This window comes from Taudactylus pleione, unplaced genomic scaffold (genome assembly GCF_031769625.1).
Source record: "Taudactylus pleione unplaced genomic scaffold, aTauple2 ptg000330l, whole genome shotgun sequence".
NCBI lineage: Eukaryota > Metazoa > Chordata > Amphibia > Anura > Myobatrachidae > Taudactylus > Taudactylus pleione.
The window spans coordinates 4,088,159-4,113,112 of record NW_028284731.1 but is presented as its reverse complement, the minus strand read 5'-3'; the positions used below and the strand labels follow the sequence as shown (position 1 = coordinate 4,113,112).

General features: G+C 46.3%; 3 protein-coding genes and 1 pseudogene across 3 annotated transcripts in view; 1 reads left to right on the top strand and 3 right to left on the bottom strand.

Annotated features, from left to right (window-relative positions):
• Positions 1–733: 733 nt before the first annotated feature.
• LOC148509200 (uncharacterized) lies at positions 734–3,690 on the bottom strand. Its single transcript, XM_088443477.1, is given in 4 exon segments — positions 734–2,124; positions 2,833–2,945; positions 2,947–2,964; positions 2,966–3,690. Coding segments are annotated over 4 exon segments (2,247 nt in total).
• Positions 3,691–6,078: 2,388 nt separating this feature from the next.
• Positions 6,079–6,178, bottom strand: LOC148509199 (U2 spliceosomal RNA; annotated as a pseudogene).
• A 4,187-nt stretch (positions 6,179–10,365) lies between these two features.
• UQCR10 (ubiquinol-cytochrome c reductase, complex III subunit X) lies at positions 10,366–13,922 on the bottom strand. Its single transcript, XM_088443536.1, has 2 exons — positions 13,703–13,922; positions 10,366–10,690 (listed from the first exon to the last, which is right to left on the bottom strand). The coding sequence occupies exons 1-2, from the start codon at positions 13,841–13,843 to the stop codon at positions 10,646–10,648; spliced, it is 186 nt and encodes a 61-aa protein (XP_088299662.1). The 5' UTR covers positions 13,844–13,922; the 3' UTR covers positions 10,366–10,645.
• The window catches only part of ZMAT5 (zinc finger matrin-type 5), a 27,853-nt gene continuing 16,774 nt past the window's right edge, over positions 13,876–24,954 (top strand). Inside the window, exons 1-3 of the mRNA XM_088443535.1 lie at positions 13,876–14,144; positions 15,904–15,966; positions 22,202–22,282. Coding sequence (XP_088299661.1) covers positions 14,018–14,144; positions 15,904–15,966; positions 22,202–22,282 — 271 coding nt within the window. The 5' untranslated portion in view covers positions 13,876–14,017. The remainder of the gene's footprint in view (positions 14,145–15,903; positions 15,967–22,201; positions 22,283–24,954) is intronic.

Below are 24,954 nucleotides of genomic sequence, written 5' to 3'. Positions count from 1 at the left end.
AGAAGCCGGGAAAGGATACAACAATGTTATATTCTTATTCACATAAAAACGTTTGTCAGGGTTACCCCATGCCTCATCCATAAGCTCAGTGAGCTGTTCAGCTACAGGTAACTCCGTTTGGACCACCTTCCGGTGGGGATTAAACATTGGAGCTATGAGCTGGTTCATCATCCTGAATATCTAGGCCTGATTTAACCGCCCTCACCAAAGAAGGAACATCCACTGTGGACGGATGGCCCTCCTCCCCCGAGATAGACCTTGGAGAGGAACCATGTACATCATCTTATTCCCCTGATTTTTTGATTGAAAAAAGCATTCTTTATTAACATAAAGATAGCAAAAAACATACATAAATCACACATACAAGTGTACTGTGTCGCAGCACAGCTTAAACCCAATACACTATCAAACATAATCAAACATACTATATAATGCATTGCAAAACATATAGCACAAGACATCCTATACTATACATAATACTTTGCATTATTCATTCAGTACTTAAACAAAAACAACAATCAACAAGGTCTATGGGTGTGGAGGGTAGAGGGGAGGGGAGGGGGAATCACAGAACTGAAGTTTTTATTGAAAGACAGACACATATATGGGAAGGGTAAATAAATAGAAAGACATCAACAAAACATCAGTCTCTGTGAAAAATGGGGGAAAGGGCCACTGTCCCAGTCCTTGTTGGACAATCAAGCATGGGGGGAGGGGGCAGAAGAAGGGGGGTTTAGTCCTCTTCTTCCTCAGGGCTGTCCATGATGGAATAGTCTCTTAGCAGGCTGTGAATCAGCCTGCGACAGTCCTGGATAGACATCCTCTCCCTCCGCAGAATGAGGCGATTCCTGGCAAGCCACAAAGCGTCCTTAACACAGTTCATAAGGCGCCAGGCCTCCTGGATTGCCCCATAGGTGTGGGTGCCAGGAAACAGTCCATAAAGTACCGAGTGGTACGAAAGGTTGCTCCTTGGCACACAGTCTTTGAGTTCATTTTCCAGGGCATCTAACAACAACTGTGCATAAGTACAGTCCCAAAACAAGTGCATAGATGTTTCCTCGTGAGAGATGCACCAGGGGCAATGTCTGTACCTGCACAGGTTACGGGAGTGCATGAATGTCCTTAGGGGCAGACCCCCTTGGATTGCCATCCATGACATGTCCTTGTGTCTATTTGTGAGCCTTTTGGAGGCCACATTTTCCCATACCTGCTTGGCAGTTGCTGAAGGGAGCCCTGGAATAGGCTCCATAATGTCTTTGGCTCTGATGAGCTTGTGGATAGTCTTAGGTTTCCACAAGTCAGGTTTAACTCCCTCCAGTTGGTGCTCCCTCACAAACTTGGACACATCCAGGTAGAACCAGGGAGTGTTCCAGTTGTAAGGGATAGAGCTGTCCCACTTAGCCCAGCCTAGGGCCCTCCAAAGGGGTAGGAGGAAAAAGCGAGACATGGAGTTAACTGCAGGGTCATTATCAGTCTCACACAAAGTCCTGCGGATACAGTTGCACACAAAGAAGGCTCGCAGCATGGTGGGGATATCTGGTATTCCCTTTCCACCTTTGAGGGGCTCCTTGTACATAACTGTCCGCTTTACTCTGTCCATCTTGGAGCCCCAGATGAAGTGAAACACTGCCCTTGTGATGGCTCTGCAGACCGTGACCAGAGGTGGCCAGGCCTGCGCTGTGTACTGCAGAACGGGAAGGATCTTGTTGCGCAGTACAAGTGCTTTTCCTTCGATGGTAAGGTCTCTGAGGCTCCACAGACCAATTTTTTGCCTTACAGTGGCAAGTCTTTCGTCCCAGCACTTCAGGGCCGCACCCTCACCACCAAGCCAGACTCCCAGAATTTTGATGAAGTCCGGCTTGACAGCAAAGGGGAATGGAGCGGAGGATGACAGGTGCCACCGCCCGAACAGCATAGACTCTGACTTCCCGCAGTTGACCTTTGCCACTGAAGCTCGGCCGAAGCTGTCGCAGGTCTGGACGAGTGCTGTCACCGAACTCTGGTCAGCGCAGAAGACAGTGACGTCGTCCATGTACAGCGAACACTTGGCCTCTCTACGGTCTGGACCCGGTGCGATGACCCCTCTGATCTCTGGTTTCTGTCTGATGCATACAGCCAGGAGCTCTATAACACAAACAAAAAGAAGAGGTGAAAGAGGGCAGCCTTGTCTGACCCCAGATAGAATAGGAAAGGGGTCAGTCTTCCAGCCGTTCACCAACACCGAGCTGTGAATATCAAGGTACATCAGGTTAACATACGTGCAAAACATTTCACCAAGCCCAAACCTCTGCAGGACCCTACCCATCAACTCATGTGAGACACGGTCACAGGCCTTCTCCTGGTCAAGGCTGACCAGAGTCGCATGCACGTTCCGGTCCTTGATGTAATGGACCGTGTCTCTGAGGAGGGCAAGGCTATCTGCAATCCTGCGGCCAGGAATGCCGCAGGTCTGGTCCGGGTGAATGATCTGTCCGATGACAGCCTTCAGCCTGTTGGCAAGTACCTTGGCCAGGATCTTGTAGTCCACGTTCAGGAGAGAGATGGGCCTCCAATTTTTCAGCTCGCATCTCTCCCCCTTACGCTTATACAAGATCGTGATCAGTCCCTCCCTCAGTGAAGGAGGCATTTTGCCCTCCACCACCATCTCCTTGTACAGCTCGAGCAGGTCCGGGCCAATGAGGTCCCACAGCGCTACATAGAGATCTGCTGGGAGACCATCACAGCCCGGGGTCCTGCCCTGCCTAAAGGATTTAGCGGCAGAGTGCAACTCCTCCAACACCAAGGGAGCATCCATGGCTGCTTTACCTGCAGGATCAATAGTGTTAGTGATACCTGACAGGAACTCATCAGCCACAGCACTGTCCGTCGTCTTTGGGGAGTAGAGGTCGCCATAGTAGTCCGTGATGACCTTAATGACGCCCTCCTTCCCCTGCCTGGGAATACCAGTCATCTCGCAGCTCAGTCAGTGTGGCCAGAGTGGAGTTTCCTGAAAAAGAAAGAGTTACATTTCTCACCCTTCTCCAGGTTCTCCACCTTGGAACGGAAGACGATGCGTCTGGATTCCTCCTCGAAGTGCCCTTTCAGGCTCTTTTTGGTCTCCTCCAGATCATCTCTCACGTCCCAGCCGCACCGTTGGAGGTCCTGCAGGGACTGCAGTTGTCTCTGCAGTCCCTTGAAGTTCCTCTTTCGGTCGCACGCCTGTTGTCTTCCTTTGACCTGAAAGAAACTGCGAATGTTAGCCTTAACATATTCCCACCAATCACTCATGCATTCAAAATAACATTTATCATTCTTCCATGTGATGTAGGCATCCTTCAGCTCGGCCAGCACCTCCTCCCTTTCCAGCAGAGCACAGTTCAACTTCCAGGAGCCTGGGCCAGGAGGAAAACCATTGCCCAGGTCTCCTTGGAAGAGAATGGCTCTGTGGTCAGAGAAGAAGCAGGGAACCATAGCATGCCTATTCTGCTTCACTGCTCTAGAGGTAAACACAAAGTCAATGCGGGAATGCACCGAGCCATCGGGGCGGCTCCACGTGTAATTCACGGAGCCAGCCCCCATGGAGCCCACAGCATCCCGCAGAGAAGCTTCGGTTACCATTTCTATGAGCAGTTTTGATGTCAAGTCAAGCTTAGCAGTGTTACAGGTGCTGCGTCCATCCTCCTCCATGGGGCAGTTGAAATCTCTGGCCATCACTACTGCCCTAGTGGTTGCGAGCTGCAGCTGCAGGGTCTGGAAAAGCTCCAAACGCTCATTCTTACCAGGGGGGGCATACACGCAGATTAGCCTGATAGGCTCACCTGCCCAGGAACAGTCTACGATAAGCAATCTGCCGCAGACAAGCTCCTGAACAGAATCTAGCATGAAGAGGCTCCCCCTAATAAGAATGGCGACCCCTGCAGACTTACACTCACCCCCACCAGACCAATAGGACGGACCGTGAGACCACTGCCGGCCCAGATGTCTATAGGACCTGGAAAAAGGAATAGAGCACTCCTGCAACATGTAATCATCACATTTCTGAGTATCTAAAAATGCAAACACAGACTGTCTTCTAAACTTATCCTTAATACTCCTCACATTAATGGTAAAGAGGGAAAAAGACACCATTAGTTGGGAGAAAAAAGGTTAGAACACGGAAAATACATTTAGCTACCACTCTTGTCGGGCGGTGCTTCCTCTTTATCAGCTGCTGGGTCACCCTGTTGGGGCAGCTGCATACAGCTCTGGATCAGCTGTTCGATCAAGTTGTCAGCGTTCAGGTCAGGTACTTCCTCCTCCACGAGGCTTTCCACCATCGCCTCCATCTCATCCTCCAGTGAAAGAGGGTTCTCGACCTGCTCTACCGCCAACTTCTTGGAAGGATCGGGGTCAGCAGCTGGGCTGTCAAACTCCTTTCACTTCCAACTCGACTGTTGAGTGCCTGCAGAGGATACAAGAGGGGGAAACTCTTCCTCGGAGAGGAGAGAGACAGGGGGGGTGGAAGAGACAGTGGGATGGAGAAGAGGGAGGGAGAGGGGGGAGGGGTTGTGCCAGCAGTGGGGATGGGAGTTGCTGTCACAGTGAGAGGAGGGAGTGGGGTAGGACGGGTGGGAAGGGGTGGGGTGGGAGTGGGTTGGGTAGGAAGGGTAGGACGGGTGCGAGTGAGTGGGGTGGGGGTGGAAGGTTTCTTACCCTCCTGGCGCCTCTGCTGGCCTTGTCCAGTCACTGCTGCCACATAGGATTTCGCCCTATTGGGGTAGTCTCTGTAGACATGGTTCACCTCCCCACAGAGGTTGCATGTCTTCTGGGTGGGGCAATCCTTGGTGTCGTGTCCCGCCACCTTGCACTTCTTGCAGGCTGCCACCTTGCAGTCTCTCCCAATGTGGTCCTTCCCACCGCAGGTCTTGCAGATCCGCGGCTGGTCCGGATAACTGAGAAATCCAGCAGATGCACCCAGGGAGAAGAACTGTGGCAGGTGCACAACTCCATCGGGGCTCCAGTTGTCCTTTTGTAGCTTGACAATGACAGCCCACTTGCCTGTCCAGGATCTTGGAGGGCTCCTTGATCACCGTGCAGAAACGGCCCAGGAAGGTGGCGATGTCCTTGCCAGGCGTGTGTGGGTTCCGCATTGAAACCGTCACCCGCCTCTCCTCTCTTTGAATAGGGCAATTGCCCACAAAGCGAGAGAAAGGGGATTCAGGCCTCGCCGCTTTCACCGCTTCCCAGTACCTCTTGCAAATTGCAATGGAGGCAAATGTCACATAGAAGATGCCCTTGATGTAATTCTGTATGCTGAGGGTTTCAGCAGTCGAGAACCCCTGTTCAAGGATCATCTTCTTGCCGAAGGTCTCCGTTGTCATGTCCGGCATCTTTCCCTCCACTTCCTTCAGCTTCATGACCACGGTCTGCCTCATCTAGGGCTCCAAGGCTGGGGTACCCTTGGGCTGGGTCTGGCTGGGCTTCCCGGGGGCTGTTGCTGGAGGAGCGGTGGAGGTGGATAGGACCTGTTCGGGCAGAGCTTCGGCCGGCTTCGGTCCCTTCTTTCCCGTCTTCTTCCTGGCAGAGGTGGCTGGAGCGGAGGCTGGAGCTGGCACCGGGGTTGGGGCAGCTGAGGCCATCTCTCCTGCTTCTTGCCCGGGGTCGAAGTTGGGCTGGAGAAGGGTCTGCGGCGGTCGGAGGTCGGAAGTCGCTTTCGCAGAGGGCAGAGCAAACAAGTCTAACCCAATGCCAGTCGAAGTCCTTCCTCGTCGCGGTCGCAGGGTCTGGTCGCCGCTGGTCGGAGGTCGGGAGATGGCTTCGCAGAGGGCAGAGCAAACAAGTCTAGCCCAATGCTGGTCGAAGTCCTTCCTCGTCGCAGGGTTTGGTCGTTGCTGGTCGGAGGTCGGTTTCACAGAGGGCAGAGCAAGCAAGTCTGACCCTCTGCTACTTGTAGTCCTTCCTCGTCGCAGTCGGCAGTCTGGGGGACGCTGGTCGGAGCTTGGCAGTCGCTTCTCCAGAGGGCAGAGCAGCAAGTCTAACCCTCGGCAAGTCGAATCCTTCTTCCTCTCAGCAATCCTCGTTCAGCTTCCTCGGCCGGTGCAGGTCCAGAAAAAAAGCAGCAGCAGGTCCTCTGGAGCCCGAGTGTAGTCAAAGTCCAGTCAGTCAGCACTGATAAGAACAGATACTACACTTGATCTTAGCCAAAAGGCCGAGAAGCTTATTCCCCTGATGATGCGTCTGAATCCATATGTTGGGCAGACTGATAAAAAGACAACTTGTGCTTAGGCGCCTTAGTAACTACCGGTCTGCTTTCATCATTAGATGGTGCCATACTCTGACTAGAGTGGCCATAAACATCCTTCCAGGAAGGATGCATACGAGGTGCAAACATAGCATGCTGTGTATACCACATCCAAGGAGGCATCGTAGGAGCAGCCATACGATCCACAACCTTCATCATAACCTGGGACAAAGAGGAAACCCAAGATGGCTCTTGTCCAGGGACAGGTAAACTGGATTGGTTAGGTTACTTTTTATAACAGACAACACACAAACCATCCTTTACAGCCTGAGAGGACACGTAAACCGTACATGGACCCAACACAGACTGCCCCCCTCCTGTTTCCCTTTATCTTTTTACATGGTCAATAAAGGCAATAATTGCAATGTTATGTGACAGCCTTCACAAATATTTAATTGAATGTGAAGTACTCAGAAAGAAACCTCCAACCCAAAAGAATGGAGAAAACAGTGATAGTTATAATTGACAGATACAGAAATAAAAGACAGTGTCAGTCAGCAGCTAGCAAACAGTCACATACAATACATATGTAATATAATTACAATCGGCACTAAATCAACTACAGCAACGCAAAGGAATGGCAGGACATAGAGCACCATATAGTTTAACCTAGAGAGAGGTATACAGGGAGACTGACCCAGACCATCCTGAGACCACAGCTACAGGGCGCACTGAGCATGGACCGTGAGCATCTCATATACACATGGAGGATAGGTGGAGCAACCCAGACGTACAAAACCATTCGTAGGGACTGCATCTGGGTCGGAGCTACCTCCCCTAAGCTGCGTTAATCAGCTGGGTACACTGGCTACCGATCCCCGGCGTCAGACGATAAGGCCCGGTAGTGTAGTAAGGATGCGGACAATCCTGGGCCCTAACAGCAGCTGCTTCTGGCGCGTCTCTAACACCAGAAGCAAGGACTGCCACACGCCATTCCCCTTACCTGACCTCTCCGTACATCCGGTTGCAGTCCAGGTCCCAGCATTGCGGCTAGCAAGCTTAGCCGCGACCCGCCGAAATCACCAGCCAAGTTACTGGTGTTGCAGCCCAGCGGAGGTAGATGGAGTCGCAGTACATGCGTCTTAATTCAGACGCTTACTACTGCCAACCCAAAAACATAAAACAAAATAAAAGCTTAGGACTGCCAGGGCAGTCCCATTACAAAGGTGCTTCTTGATCCTGCCGCACCAAAACGAACAACTGAAGTCCTATGGCTAGGGGCGGGGTATATATGGAAGAGGACCCCGAGGCATCCTGGGAGCTGAAGCTTTAACTGTTTGGTGCCTGGTCTCCAACCATAATATCCCCATGGTGTCCCTGAGGATCCTGAAGAAAAAGGAACTAAGTGCTGAAACGCATTGGATACGTCCACACTCACACCCCTTTTACATAGACATTAAAATTCCGGGGTTTTACACATGAACGCACATCAATCTGGGATTTCAGTCAGTGTAAACTGACCCACCTGGGTCGAGTGACCCGGGTATCCAACTCGGGTAGTTTGCAGGGCTGGGCATGGGTTGTTCCCATGTCACCCTGCAATGTAAACGCCCCGAGCCAGGTCAAGATGACCTGGGTCATGTCGCATGCTACCCGATTGGCTGGCTTCAGCAGCACTTGGAGATTACATCATCTCCAAGTGTCCACTGCAACGCCGGGGTCACTGTAGAACCGTGTCCCGGGTCAGACTCGGGACTTTGATGTAAAAGGGGTATAATCAACCTGAGACACACCTCATCCTTACAAAACCAAGCAGCATCCTTATCTCCATCTGGAGTAAGGTACGAACAGAATCTCACCAAGTGACCACAAAAGCTAGGGGACCCCGGACCAGGAAGCCAGGGCCAAGCAGACGCTGAGCCAGCGCATCTCTGGCTCACTAATTGGGTACCTGAACAGCAGGCATTGGCCACCACCGTGAACAGACACTGGCATCGGGACTATACACTCACCCAAGAATGTGCACCAATCACCCGAAGAAACATTGCAGCGTACACAACTTACCAGTGAGTGGCCTTTAGACTAAGCGGGACGCCGCCTCTAGCATTGTACCACTTTGGACTTTTTCACCCTACAGCCAGACAACCTCAGTGACTGTCAATGGTCAGCTAACTAATTAGCTGTATCTCTTTATTATATGAGGAGCTTAATACAGATGTCCCAAACTCCGTCATACAATTCACGTTTTAAGGATGTCCATGCCTAAGTCCAGATAGTGACATCAAATTGACGAGGGACTAATTTAATCCACCTGTGCTCAAGCATGGATATCCTTTAAACATGGACTCTAATGGCAGAGTTTGAGAACATCTGGCTTAAACCCTTCAGGACTTCCCTGAGGGAGTCAGACCCAGAATAGTCTTTAGATGATCAAACTCGAACAATAATCAGACTTCCGCAGACGGAATAGGAGACTGGATGCCAGATGGATTTTTTGTTCCTAAACGGAACACGTTTCGCTTCAGATCCGTGAAGCTTTGGAGTATTATGGACATATATACTTTGATAAAGCTTCACGGAACTGAAGCAAAACGCGTTAGAGGAACATCACATTGATACATTTGTTCTCAAGATTGTTGGAGACCATTTAAGTCCGTTTGCGAACAAAAAATCCATCTGGCATCCAGTCTCCTATTCTGTCTGCGGGACAAGGTTTGCTATAGAGGAGAGGCAAAGAAAGAGAGGCGGTCATGGGCTGACTTTATTACGAGCCTCAGAACATCTCCCTCCTCAAGAGCATCTGTACACCTGTCCGTGATACTCGGGGCGATCACCACAACGGCCCCTTGTAAACAACACGTATTTGAGACATTTCTGTTCAAAGACTGGGACACCATCAGCGTAGCAGCTCTCCTAGATTTTAGGAGGTGCCTGCTGCAGCATATTGAGCAGTCAGCGCTCATCTGAGATTTGGAAATCCATTATACCAGTTGTACATACCTCCGTGTGTAGACTCCATTAAGGATTTTGTTCAAGTGAAAGTGTGGACTCAAGATTTACTCATCGTCATTTTTTGGATTGCAATCCGGTGAGCTATATAAGCTATACAATAAGACAGTCATATGTGGTCTTTTCCATAGTCAGCCAATCATATTAATTAGACCCCAATTGGGAGGTTTTTTATATATATGAGTAGTCTGTTTTGACCTCTTTAGTATGTTATGTCTTTTTATCTTTTTAGCATGTTTTGTCATATGATATTTAAATTTAAATTGTATATTGATTTTTATGCCACATTTTGTTGTCTTGAATCTTTGTCTCTGCCATATCTGGTTATTATTTCTCAAATTAGATTATTAGCGCAACACCAGCAGTGTTTTTTAGTCTTTAGATGATGACTGAAAAGAAATGTGCAAACTTGGCTTGGTTCCAAATACATAAAGATTAGAGAGCTTTTAAACTCCTGTATTACTGATATTATATAGATGCGAGACTTCATAAAATGAGTCCTGGATGCTGGAGGGAATGTTCTGTATAGGACTCATTCACCTGCATCTGGTAGCTTTTCCCTCAGAAAAGATAACAACTTCATTACAATCTATTCTGCAGATAAATATTCTCCTACCCCTAGGGATACACACAAACATACATTTCATGTGTAGTTTCAGCTATGATTTGCCATTTAGAAAACAAAGTCACCCAAATCAGTCTGGTACACATAACTGTATAGAGACTATGACCAGTGTCCTACATAATTCCTTGGAATCCTTCACTAAAGCCTGGCAGCCTTGGACAGCACACTTGAATTGCCATCCATTGTTGCCCTAAAATGAAAGAAGCCTCACAATCGCCTAAGTCCTCTTTGTATTGCTTCCATTGCCCCCTTGTTCTGTTCTTCCCATAAATGTAAGGACAGATCCCATACTTTTGGACTTTATCACACCAATCTTTGTTGCTTTTCAGTAACTGCAATGTCTGTCTCTGTACTTACTTTTAACTCTGATCTGTGCACATTTACAACCTCTTTATTTAAGTGATCCAGATAGAACATTTAAAAAAAAAAAAAGTAATCGGAAAGAATTATATACTGTCTTTTTTTTATGTCTTTTTTTCAGATGAACATCAACATTTACTATCAGCATGAAGGGAAAACAAACAATTGAAGCTTTAGACACAAAATAGATTTATTGCATTTGTTTTAACATGAACCATTTTTTGAGCAAGTTTTAAAGTGGTCAGTATGTTATCAACCCAACAATCCGCAGCAGCAAATAAAGGGACATCTAGAGGTTACCATTTACATTTTATTACTCATAATGTCAATCACAAACATGTGGCAGGTTTGTCCCCAGCGTTAGACACTAATCATTGTCAGCCATTTTGCAGTCCTCTGAAGGATCTGGCCCAGGAGTATTGACCAAAATTGTTCTGGAGAAAGCCAACTTCTTAATCTTTTTGCTCATACTCGTGCTTGATGTGTTTCCACAATTTCTAGAAGAAAAACAAAAAAAGAGAATTAGTAAGAGCAAAGTTTTTAAATTTAATGTAACCCAGTTTTTAAAAAAAATGATTATTCCACATTACAACATTAATCCCGCAGCTATTCAATACACCGTGCTGTTTCTTCTCACTTCCCCCTGGGGATGCGAGGAGAAATCCGACGAATGTGTGGGCCACGCAGCCGTTTGCAGGCTTAGCACGCGTTAACAGCCACGCAGCCGACACTTAAGTCGGAGAATGCCGGTTCTCGCAACTTAACCTAGGTGTTTAGTCGCGAGAACCAGCATTCTCCAACTTAACCAATTCCTAACCAGGCAAACAGCGCAGTGTATTGAATAGCTCCGGAAGCTCCCCCCACGGCTATTCATCATCGCACTGAATTGAATTCAGCCCTATGTTCCAGAACCACTGTACAGTATTATGACTGCCACCTTATTATAACCCTTAAACCAATACATGTGTTTGTTACTAGCATTTAAGGCAGTGATGGGCAACAAGTGACACCAAATCCAAACATGCGCTCCTTCGCTTTATGGTTAGTTGTGTTTGTATAGTAGCTTGAATACTTGTTTAAAATGCCTGACGATAGGTTACTACAAATTGGTCTTTATTTGATTAAATGTGTCTTTTATTTGACTTATTACTGAGATTAAGGTTAATGTGTGCCATTTTGAAGAGTAGAGGCCCACTCATGCAGACCCTGACGTGCATTAGGAGCTTGCTGAATCAGTGATGCAACACAGATAATAGTTGCATACAAAAGTTTAGGCAACCTGGTCAAAATGTATTTGTAAAGAAATATAAAAAATTGATGTTCTTATCGCATCAAGACTGGACAGATTCCAGTTACCATGGTGCATAAAATATTCTGTTCTAGAGAGTGTTGCACATATAGTGGGTTCATATAATGGCTTTCCCAGGTCAGGTTTTCTGTACCATGCAGTACGAGTTCCAAACTGAAATAGCGCACCACATTTGTATAAGTAGAATTGGTTTTCTTGTTTTGAGTCTTTAACTCGCAATTAAGTTGTAGTTCTGCATTGAAATAAAAGTATTTGAATTTTATTGTCTGCTACAGCTCGTTCAGAAAGTCTATCAAACATACATTTTGACTCTGTACACACAACTGCTGTTAGAAGAAAATCTGCGCACATAACTTTTAGAAAGAAAAAAAACACACACTAATATATATATATATATATACACACAAACATAGCTATTTAGCTAGGGAGGCCAATCCCGGGCCACTTTTTCAATCCCAAAAATCGGGATTGAAAAACACTCAATCCCGGAATTCCTGGGATTGAGTTGGTGGTAGCACTAGCAAGCCCCTCAGTCCTCATCCCTTCCCCATTCTCCCGAGTACCGGCCTCCGCCTGTGTGCTCCTCTCTCCTGCTTTGGTTGACCCCCTTAGATGATACCCGCGGCTGTCCCGCCAACCAGCAGAAAGTCCTCCTCTGCTTAGACTTAAGCATAGTACTGGCAGGCAGGGGAGCTGGCATCAGGCTGCGCAGCGTGACCTCAGACGTTACGTTGCGCACAGGAGCAGTGTCTCAGCCGTCTGCTGCAGGTGCTCAGCACAGCCCGGCATTAAAAAAAAACAAAAAAAAAAGAAAGAAAAGCACAAACGCTGACTAATCTCAAAATCCCAGGATTGGAAGCTCCAATACAAGGATTCAAATCCCACCCGATATTTAGCTAAACACTTTTTGCTCCATTTAAACTTAACCAACAATACTTCTCACTTGGCCAAATAACTTAAATGGCAATGACAGCACAGAACATTTGCAGAACAGATATACCAGAATGTTTGGAAGCCTTTACATTGCAAATCAGGTGCCAGACAAAACCACATTTTTTCCAAAAAGTATAACCACCATTAGGTTTTACGCTAGGAGGGTGTGTGTGTGTATATTAAATTTGAATATATATTAGTGTTCACGCTAGGCTGTTTTAGCAGCCTTGCCCGATTTTTATAGGGCAAAATGCGCCCTGCCAAAACAGCATGGCTGCTGCTTTTCTGCCGCCATGTGAATAGATGCCGTGCGCATGCGCACGGCATCTATTCACATTAAGGAAGAGCTTTGGGAAAACAAGGCACCTCCGTAGGTGTAGGTGCAGGGCACACCCCCATTAGTGCCGGCACTGGCTGCGCAAGCCCCCAACATTGACGTCGGCAGGGCCGCACCCCCTTTTTGGGGTGCGCACTGCCTGCCAATCCTAGCGGGAACAAAATATATATACATACACATTTTTTCCATTTACTATTTGCTTTTTTTAAATATAAGCAGTTCAAGTCCAGCAAATGAACCTCCAATGGTAAACTGCTAAGAGATATTAGCAAATACTGAAAAACAATGTATTTTCAGAGTTCGAAAAAAAGGCCTTGTTCAAGGAACAGGTAATTGAAGCACCACCAGAGGACTACTGAAGACAGGAAGAAATACTTATTGTCTGGTAAATAAAAATGAGAAATTTTTGGTGAATCACACATTTTTGTAGGCCACTGAGCAGGCGAAAGGATGGTTCCTCAATGTGAGCTTTATTTACGCTATTTCCCAGCGTATTGAAAAGAGCAATGCTTTTTAACAGCAAAACGACCCGACTAAACAAAATAACCCCTTCGACACCAACTGAGTGGGCAACTTGCAGAATGATTGCCACCCTACACCAAAAGGGCTACCAATGCATTTTGCAGCACCACACCTCTGATCTATGCCTAGTTGGTCAAGAGATCATCCTACAGCAATATGATGACCCAAAACATACCTACAGGCTATGGAAGAAATACCTTTGAGGGAAAACAACAAGACGATCTTACTGGAATCATGGAATAGCCAGCACACAGGGAGATGGTTTAGGATGAACTGGGCAGAAGGATGAAAGCAAAACAACCTACAAGTGCAGCACATCTAGTTGGGAAAATGTCCCTGGTACCACCTGTACCGCCCCCCACCCTGTGCCCTTGAGCCGCCATTCCCCGGTCACCCAGCAGTCCTCACCCCTCGGTTCAGGTGCTCAAACAATGCGTCCGCTCCTTGGTCAAACGCCCGCTCAAACAGCACCACGCCGAGCACGATGGTGAGGGTGAAGGTGGAGGTGCGGCGGAACAGCGAGCGGTATACGGTGCTCAGCACGGACATAGTGACCCTGTAGCCAAGGAGCTGCTACCGACAGGAATTGACGTTACACAAGGAGGAGGAGCCAGAGAGCGCCACTTCCTGTCACGTGAGTGGTCTGTGTGGAGGGTTGGTCGCGACTCGTTAATGCTGAGCAGTCAGTGACTGTGAAGGAGGAAGAAGAGCCGGGAGGAGGAGATGGGTCGGCGGTATCTGTGCGATTACTGTGACCGCTCCTTCCACGACAATCTGCACAACCGCAAGAAGCACCTGAACGGGGTGCAGCACCAGAGGAGCAAGAAGGCCTGGTATGACCTGTTCAGAGGTGAGCCCCCTACCCCTGTATATGTAATGTGCCTATACTGGCGGCAGCACCTGGCTGGGGTACCTTGTTGCTACAGCTGCACTAGCCTTAATTCTACCTGTTTATAGTGCTCATATATCATTTAGTTATGGTAGTGTCTGAGGGCAGAGGAGAGAGGTTGGGAACACGATCCTGATGATGGCGGTGATCAGAATCCTGGCAGCGTAATCCCAATGGTGGAAAACCTAATGCATGCAGGTTAGTATTCTAACCCTACCCCTAACTCACCTTTCCCGCAGCCTAACTATAACCATCCCCTCTGCAGCCTTATCCCCCCCCCCCCCCCCTCTCTAGTGCCTAACCCTAATACACACCATTGGGATTCTGGAGCCGGGAATGTCGGCGGTGCCAGGATGGCTACATCCCCAGAGGAGGCATGGTCTTACTGGTGTGTACTACATTTTACTGGGATTCTCCATTTAGCTTTCCAGGACAATGCTCAGGTTCTCTCTCCTAGTGGTCTATTCAGCAACAGTGTCGATATTGGGCCAAAATCGGCACCATTTCTGTATTTTTCTCTACACTTTTCCCTGCTATTCAGGGATCTATCTATCAAATTCATATTGCTCAGTCTACCAGGTTTAGTTTTCATTGCAACACGTGTGTGGGGGAGGGAGCAGTTTTAATGCAAGGTAGACGAATGCCAGGAAGGGCTATATACTGTATAGTGCAATAAAAAATAAATAAATATGTCTTGCAATTGCACTGCCAGGAACACGATCATTGTAATTGCCAAATGAGCGGAGGAGAGTGGGAGGCGCTTCAGCTGCCTGCAGGGACTGATTGGACGGGAGCATCTGTCCCTGCAGTTTTCGTCTGAAATACGGTTTTTCCTTACATTTCGCCATTCTCAGATGATGTTATATAAAGCAAGCCTTTAAGGATGTTCTAAACATTTTTCTGCTCTCTACAATGTAATGTTGTAGGAGTTGGGCTTTAACGGAGAAGATAATTGCGTTATCTTCTCTAGTAGCCAGTACCTGCATAGCTGTGATACTTCAATCATGCGGAAACATTTGTTTCCGGGAATTTTTGCTTGCTAAATAGACCCCTTAGTATACCTTAGAAATTGAAAGCACAACTCTCACTGGTTGCTGTGGGTTACACCACAGTTGTGTTGTATAGCACTATCCTAGTTAATCTTGTGTTTACTGCTTTGTGTTGTCTCTTATGCTGGGTACGCACTAGGTCGACGATTAAAACTTAATTTTACATGACATTATTTAATAAGTGTTACTGCCTATGACTTTCTTTAAAGTTAATATCAATTTTTATTTATATGGTGCCACAAAATGCACTCGGCACCATCCAGGGTAAACATAACAAAACATTAATTAGAGCTTGAGTACAATACACAATGGAATGCCATATGGAAGTATCAAACATAACACCAGTCTGAGTTGGACAGATAACTGGGGCATTGGAAGGGTAACTCACTGAAATTAGCAAGAGTCACGGGTGGAAGTCACGCACGCACTCGGTATCCTGTATGCAACTTTAGGCTGAGTGGACAGGGTCAGTGCCTGAAGGGTAGGAGGCAAGGGAGGTTAGCACTGGTGACATGGAGAGTGCTAGAGAAAAACAGGGGGGCGGAGGTCTTACTGTTAATCAGTTTACTTTTTGTACATCGTACATTATGGTCAAAACCAGGCTATTAGTTTTGGAATTGATGTAGTCTCTGTATAATATCAATTTTACTTCTCAACTTACTCTTTATTAGATGCATGTGAGATCCTTGCTGAAGAAGAATGTAAGAAACTCTGCAGACGCTTCCTTCAGACAGGTGGGTATATGCTTTATGAAGCATAACATTTTGGTTCTTGCATCCACCACATGGACTTCGCTGGAATTCCTGACGTTATTGATGCATATAGTAAATGTGTGTTTCATGCTCAATGAAACGTTGCACACACTACAAGTAGAGCATGCTGTGTGCCATTTGCATCTTGCAATTTATTAAGTACCGAAAATGTTTTTCCCATGGAGGTCAATAATGTTTACCTCATAGTACTACTGACTTCACCAGGCGTACAGCGCTATTGTTTTATAATGCGCCCTGAAGCTGCTCCGCTACCTATTTTTCCGTCACAGTTTTATTTTAGTAGTGATGTAATTAATCAACTTGTTAAAGATTGCAATTGTTAACGAAGTTTAATTTTTATATGAGAAATATGAAATAAATTGTAACCGTTCATAGGTTAAATAGCATGCTAGATGCATTTATCATATATTGTCCATTTTAGTTAACAGGCTTAACACCCCTGTTCTGAGCTTATTGTCACTTTCTGGGCTGGCCACATTCCAACAGCAATATCTATAATTTTTTTTATGCATTACCCACAAAATTATAGTTTTAGAATTTTCAAAAAATACCATTATTTTGCTCACTTCTCCTGACATTTTAAGTGTCCTCCTCACATTCAATGGCTTTACTAGTATTTCTGCAGTGCAGTGTGATATTGCTTAGTGATTATGAGACAAGAGCTATCAAGGGGCCACATCATTTGAAAAGGAGAACTTCCCTCTTTCACGTGAGGATACTCCCGGATTTATTGAAGCTAGGATAGGGGATTATCCCCCATCCCTGGACTTTTTAATAATCTATTCAGTGTTCGTGACTATTGTCTTGTAGTAACAACTATCACCAGAAAATTATCCCACGGACCTGCACCTGAAAATTCACTCGCTACGGTGGTCGCGCGTGCACACTGCCCGGCCATCGACCCTCTAGCGAGCACAATGCCTTCGCTAGCGGGTCTGAATCAGGCCCTAAGTTCCATCAGTAATTGCTCTTTGCCAGCATTATGCATACCCCTTTCCTAAGTTGTGCTCGCCCTGTAAATGCTTTATAGTTTTTTTTTTTTTTAAATTACTAAGGGACATTTAATATAAAATTTTAAGCTTTGGGAGTATATTGTATTACTGTACTTCTAATATGGCAGCACAGACAGTGTAATTGTTAGCATTACTGCCTCACAGCAATGAGGTCATGGGTTCAATTCCCACCATGGCCCTAACTGTGGGTTTCCTCCGGGTACTCCGGTTTCCTCCCACACTCCAAAAATATACTGGTAGGTTAATTGGTTCCCCATAATAAATTAACCAGTGTGTGTGTGCGCATGTGGTAGGGAATATAGATTGTAAGCTCTACTGGGGCAGGGACTGATGTGAATGGCCAAATATTCTCTCTGTAAAGCGCTGCGGAATATGTGTGCTATATAAATAACTGGTAATAATATCATAGTTCCATACAGTTATGGTGGTACAGTATGAATGTAAAAGTTCTCAGAACGATTCAATTAATGGACAAGCTCTGTTATTTTACAAGATGACTTGAGCCTCTAGAGTAGGGACGGCCAACCAGTCAGAGGCAAAGAGTCCCAAAATATCTGTAGGTTTGTCAAAGAGATGAGATCATGCTCACGCTGAAGGGGCACATGTAAAAGGGGCATGGCCAGTGAGGCCATGCCCCTGGTATGATGTTTGTAAAAGCGCATGCACACAATCACCGTGGAGGTAACTATTAAAGGGAAAGAAAAAGTCAGAACAATATAAAAAAAAAATGAAAAAAAACAGATCCACATACAATACACTGAAAAAGCCACATACACAAATAATACACTGAAAAAGCCACATCCACTAAAAATCATTGATAAAAAGATTCACATAGTACAATTCAACCCCTCCATGTGTCACTCCAGCCCCCCTCCTCTCCCCAGGCCACTCCAGTCCAGCCACCTTGCCCCTTACTCCCTCCCACTCCACGGGCCACTCCGGCCCCCCCCACATGTCACAAATAAAATTTAAGAAAACTAATAAAAACAAAAACGCAGCTCTTACCCTCTTGCGACTTTCTGTCACGTAGGTAGGCTCCGGCGTCTGCGACCGCGTCCTCCTTGTCGCTGCAGCTTCACTCACAAGGTGAGCTCCGTCTCCTGTTTGCGACGTTATATCACCACATCGCCCATACATGCCTCCGGAGCAGACTGCAGCAATAAAGGACAAGCCTCCTCTGAACAGCTGCACGCCTCTCAGAGGAGGCAGTCTGTGTCAGTCAGGTGAGCGACATCAGAGCAACAGACGAGCTGCATGTGGCTCAAGCGCCACAGGTTTGCCACCGCTGCTCTAGAGGTTTCCTTGCTAATTTTAAAAAGATCTGGACCTTGTAGATGAATGCCAGTATTATTAATTGTACTAATATTTATATAACACCTGCATATTCTGATGCACTTTTATAATTGGGAACAATATTGTTGATCACTTAAGAGTAGCAGCTGTTTATGGATCAGAAGTGTGAATGAATAGATCTGTGTATATCTATGTAATAAGCGAGAGCTTTTCTTGTTTGTCCTTTATGTACAGCCAGAGTTTTAGACCTAGCTACACCAAATTTGGCATGGTGGTGTAGTTCGACAAGGATTAGGTTTTTGCCTAGGTTTGAACTTAGTCAGGGCCACACACACTAACATAATCCCTAAAAATAGGGACACGCTTACATTACACAGGTTTCGGGGCTGGCTTTGGTGGCACTTGACCGTGTGAGAGCTACAAATGTATCCTGAGCAAATTTTGACAAATGCGAATTCATAATAAATCCAGAGTTAGTCCTTTTTAAAGTGACCATATATATTATTCAGCCCTCTGTTTGCATGCTGGGGCGTAACTAGAACTTTGGGAGCCACATAGCAAGAACTTAAAAGGGCCCCCTCAGAGGAAAGAAAAAAAAAACATACATTTTCCCCCACACAAAGCCCATTCAGGTTATTACACACAGTAGTACCCCTTATACATTGTGCTCCACAATAATGCCCCTTACAGTACAGAGTAATGCCCCTTACACATTATCCCATACAGTAATGCCCTCTACAGATTATGCCACATAGTAGTAGTGACCATATAACACATTACTCCACAGAATAGTAGTACCCTTTACATATTATACCACAGTAATGCCCCTTATAACATTGTCGCACAGTAATGCCCCTTACACAATATCCCCCCCCCCCCCCCCCAAAGCAACCCACCTGCCTGTGTCCCTCCAGCAGCCTCTCTCCTTCCCCTGTGTGACATGAGCAGCTAATTACAGCGGCGCACCGACAGTCAAGGTTAAACAGCACTGGCGCAAGTTGAATCTGGCACCAGTTACGAACCAATAGTTGCTCGCAGGCCGGCAGCCAATCAGGAGCCGCCACTACGAACTGGCTGCCAGTCTGCGAGCTCTGATTGTCTCGCAACCAGCGACGCTGTCTCTCCATGTCTGCCTGTCAGTTTGCCAGCTGTAATCATCTGGCGGGCCGGCACCAAATCAACATCACTGCTACCCAGGCCACCCTGGGCAGCCCTGACTGGAACGGCCCACCTTGTGTGTGTGACTGGGTGCAGGAGGAGTGGCGAGCCACAGAGGGAGCTCGGGCACCATAGCAGCTGCACCCCTTGCACCCACAGTAGTTATGCCACTGTTTGCATGCATGTTAGCAAACAGCGGGGTCCTTCTGAGGATCAATGGAATGGGGTTATAGACGAGGACAATGTAAAACAAATAATGACTGAAGGTGTACTTCAGGGTCCAGTCTTCAACCCGAGCAATGCTGAGTATCCCAGCTAGTGATGAATAAAGCCGGGTACATACTAGACGATGTCTAGTGTGTACCGACCTTGTTCGCGGCGGGCTGCCGGGATCGGCAAGTGCATACACACTTGCTGATGATGGCGGGGGCCATGCTGCATTCGGCAGCATGGCCCCTGCTGATGATATCGCCCGTCGGACCTACGTGTAGGTCACACGGGTGAGGTTACTGACGAGGCATGTGAATGCGCCTTGCCGGTGACACTGTTCGTACACACTGGACGACGTAACCAATTTGTCGTAACGATTGGTAGTTATCAGCAAGTTGGTTTACAATTCGTCTAGTGTGTACTCGGCATAACAGTTGTTGATTAGACTTTTTTTTTTTTTTTTTTGCTAATTAAATTGAAAAGCCATACTTAAAAACTTGAGAACTATGCAATAATATTTAATGATATTCCTGTACCTATTTAAAGATAAACAGGGCTGGACAAATTCCAGTGCTAATGGCCACTAAAAATGCACCAGAAAAATGCAGATTTGGTTAGGCTACTGTGTATAATGGTGTTCAGTAACACTGGCCATTGGTGTGGAAGTGCTAAGTACCTGGATCTGATTCTATAGACTCCTAAGAGTGGAGAGTGTGTAGTAGTAAGGGTAGACCAGTCTGGTGTGTAACTATTTTCTGATGACACATGTTTGTGTTTAGAAAGCTTTAGCAAGAGCAGCTTGTATTTAGTAATACTTATTTCCTATGTCACAAGCTGTGGTGTGTAATTCCTTTGTAATGATAGATACAGATGCGTTCTCACACTCCTATCCTCATTACGCCTTGCGGCACGAGACGCCTGGTGTGAGTGAACAGTGCCAGGCAGTGTAGAGTAGCAACTTTTTCTTTAAATGTAAAATTAACAAGACACCACTCAATCTGTACCAGAGATGCCGGGCTCCGAATTTAACTACACAAGAATTAGTTTTAAATATGTACAAAGCCGCATATGAAGCACAGTGGAACTTGGCGTAAAAAAAAAAGTGTCTACTGCATCTGTAGCACTTTGTATACAGATTCATACTCATTCGCACACAGATGTACGTGTCGCATATCAAATTAGTGCAGACTCGTTCAGTGGTTAAGACTAAGACACATAATTGAGTTCAAAAGACGTTATGCCCAAGTCGAGTTGCACAGGACCTGGCACACCAATTTGGGCTCTTTGGCGCGACTGTGGCAATATGGTATGATGACGCATCTGTAATGGTGGCTTACACAGTTTTTACACATGCCTTACACCTGATTTAGCCGATCATGTTTGTATAACTACACATATCTAGCATGATGCCTGTTCTTTTAGAGAGTATGTGTGTGTGTATATGTGTGTATATATATATATATATATATATATACATACACACACACACACACACACACACACACACACACACACACACACACACACACACACACACACACACTACTCTCATCATAGCAAAAAATCCCACACACTTCCAAAAGTAGTAATATGGGATGGGTGCCAGATCTCAGTTATAGGTAATGGTATTTCTTTTCCAGCTCAACATGTTGAAGCATACAAAAAGATGGATCCGCACTCCAATTTTTGAAAGGTTAAATCTTAATGCATTTTAATATAGCAGCAAAAATGCTTCAAAATGCAGTAATTCATGTAAAGTGCATAAAAATACTTTTTCAGAGCTCTGAAAAGTATTTTTATGCACTCTACATGAATTACTGCATTGTGATGAATTGTTGCTGCTATATTAAAATGCATTAGGATTTAACCTTTCAAAAATTGGAGTGCGGATCCATCTTTTTGTATGCTTCAACATGTTGAGCTGGAAATAAATAAATATATATATATATATATATATATATATATATATATATATATATATATAGTACTTTACAGAGAGTAGTTAATTGTTCATGTCGGTCCCTACAGTCTATATTCCCTACCACGTCAACATACACTAAATTTCATTTTGCCAGAAGCCAATTAACCTAAAGTCTCCTGTCTTGCAGTTTAAAGCCAGAGCTTGTTAGAGTCTCAAAGAAATGCAAATACTCAAAACAAGCTGCAGATTGGTGGACTTGTACAAAGGGTCAATTATTTCACAACAACTGCCTGACTTGCTTTGCAATTGAGTTTTGTGCACTGTATCAGACCCACATAAGACAGCCTGGGATTATCGACTGCCTTTAATGGCTAGTGGGGATAGCGCAATCACAATTTCTAACAAAGCGGCAGTGGAATGTCTGCATATTACTGAACAGTTTATTTTATCTTCACCCTTCCTAGATGGAACTTTCAGCTTTGTGTTCACTCTACAACATTTGTGTCCAGTTAACACGTCATTTTATTATTCTATTTGTTATTTTGCTAACAGCAAAAATCTGATCCCTGAATTAACATCCTTGTTTTGTTTCATTTTTCAGGCCAGTGTGACTTTGGTCCAGCTTGCCGCTTTTCACACATGACTGCCCAGGACTTAGATGCGCTAAAATCTCGAGTGGAAGGTGAGGAAATTTGAGTATTTACTAATAAGTCTACTTCTTCGCTATTGTCTCAGGTTTACTATATGATCATTTATTATTAGTGGTCAGTATACTTGTCTCTGTTTATGCTATGTTAAAGAAAGCAAGAGGCAACCATATGAAAAGTGGGGGAAACGAGGAAGATGCTGTGGCCTTCTCTCATGTGATTCCCCAGCATCACTGGGGAGGTTTATGACTATTGGGGCAAAGGGAAAATTTAGTTTTGTCCATAAAAGCCATACTGATATTTCTCCCTTCAGCCACTGGGATGATGACTGTGGTGTTTAGAGTGGAGCAGCGGAGCCTCGGCAACAAACAGTTAATTTTTCTCTCCCAGCAGCACAGGCTCCCTCCCCCATGTACCTCACCTCTTGGGTATCAATAGGCTAGTTTAGTTTGCCCCTTTTATTTACTCTTGAGTGGGTAGTATGTGAGCATCATAAACGTCCTCATGGCTGCTTCACCACCCCAGTCACGGCAGCCTGCGTGCTGGTGACTGGGTCAGCTTCACTGGCCATCTCCTGCACACTATTCGGAGCGTAGCCAGACTGTGAGGAACAATTGGAGTAGCTCCTAGTAGAGGACTGGCTACAACCAAACCGGTGTTTTCTAAACTCAAAGCGCATTTTGAGTTTCTTCCATCTTTCATATACTGATAGGGCAAAGTGGGAGACTCCACATCAGGTGGATTCTCATATTGCCAGGCTAGTCTAGTCCACTACTTTACCTATTCCGAACACTGCCTCTCTTAAGGACCCACTGATAGATAGAAAGTTGGAGATCTTTAAAAAAATCTATGCTAATGCAGGGGATGCCATTCATCCAGTGAGTTGCCAAGGCCTTGGGCAGTCTCCCTTGATGAAGGACTCTTTAAAGGCACGAACAGGTCTCGAATGTGGTCCACCCTGGATAGCAATTCAGAAGCCAGAACGTATCGGGGCGAGGAGGCTATTGATTCAGGCCTTCCCATTTCTAAGATATCTGCTTTCACTGTGGCAGTTAGAAGGGCCCTTTTGGCTATGATCCTGGAGGGACTTAGATTCCAAGAAGGCACTAGAAGCTCTCCTTTATTCGGATGAGGTCTTATTTGGCCCAGAGCTAGATAGGATAGTGGCCAAGATGGCAGCGTCTGAGACAGCCTACCTCCTTTCGTCCGCAAGGGAAAGCGAAGGGGCAGGTCTCCTCCTGATCTCAGAGTTCCTCCTCCAAACCTTCCAAGCCCTGTGGCTGCCAGTCTTAGGCCACCCGTCGCCTGACTCCTAAGCTTGCAGACAGCAAGCCTGCCGCATGACTGTGCCGCCCCCCACCCAGGATTTTCCAGCGTGGGCAGCCGTCTTCTGCGTTTATCAGACAGCTGGATGGACACTACTTTAGACATGTGGGTAACTGGCATTGGCCCTGATTCAGAGCCGTTCGCTATTTGCGGTCGTTCGTTCAAAAACAAGGGGTGGCTATTCAAATGATCCGTTCGCAAATTGCAGTCTGTTCACACCTCTAAGTCTGAACAAGCGAGCAAAACATACGCTCGTTTATTTGATAAAAACGCCCCCTGGCCGCTCGCACCATACGTCATGTCCGCTATTTATTAGATTAATCGAGTACATCGTACAGCGTATGAACTGCTCGCTATTCTTGTGGTTGGTTTTTTCAACCGCTATTTTGCGAGCAGTTCTGAGTTAAAAAAAACCAAGTGACGTGGTCAATGATGCTGCTGTATTAATTATGCACTCCCTTAAAACGCCCATTTTGACCTTTAAGCACGCCTGCGTTCGAATTCCACTCCCCCGTTTTCAAACACCTTCCCCTGTTACCACCCACATACGCCTCCTTCTGTCACTCAAAATAGCAGGCACTCGCTATATAGCGTACAAACGATTTTCGGCCGCACTGACTGGTTCGCGCATGCGTACTAAAAACCGTACGCATGCGCAGATGTGCGAACATCGCTCGGAACGAGCGTACGGCCGCTAGCGAGCGGCTCTGAATGAGGGCCATTGTCTCCAGAGGGTATGCCCTCACGTTTCGAGAATGGCCTCCCACTCAGTTTTTTTCCCAAAGGTTTTCCCTCAGATCCAGGAAAAGCAGAGGCCTTACACACCTCAATTCAGTCTCTTTTGGCTGCTCGCGTGATTGTCCCAGTCCCCTCTGCACAGCAGGGCACCAGATTTTACACCAATCTCCTCTTTGTTCAAAAGCTGAACGGCTGTTTTCGCCCTGTTCTCAACCTCAAGTCCCTCAACCCATACCTCAGGGTTCCCAAGTTTCAGATGGGGTCACTTTGCTCTATCCTGCTGACTTTGAAACCAGGGGACTTTATGGCCTACCTGGATGTTCAAGATGCGTACTTGCATGTGCCCATCTGGGAGCCGAGTCCTTCTCACTACCGACACAAGTCTTTGAGGCTGGAGAATGGTAACGGGTCAACACTCCTTCCAGGGCCGCTGGACAGTACAGGAAACAAGACTTCCTCTCGATGTCCTGGAGCTCCTGGCCATTTACAGGGCCAGGACAGGTTCCTCCTTCACAAGCCTGTCAAGGTACAATCAGACAGTGCAATGGCAGTTGCATACATAAATAATCAGGGGGGTACTCGCTGCAAGAGTACCATGAGGGAAGTCAGCCACATCCTCTGATGGGACGAACGCTACCTTCCG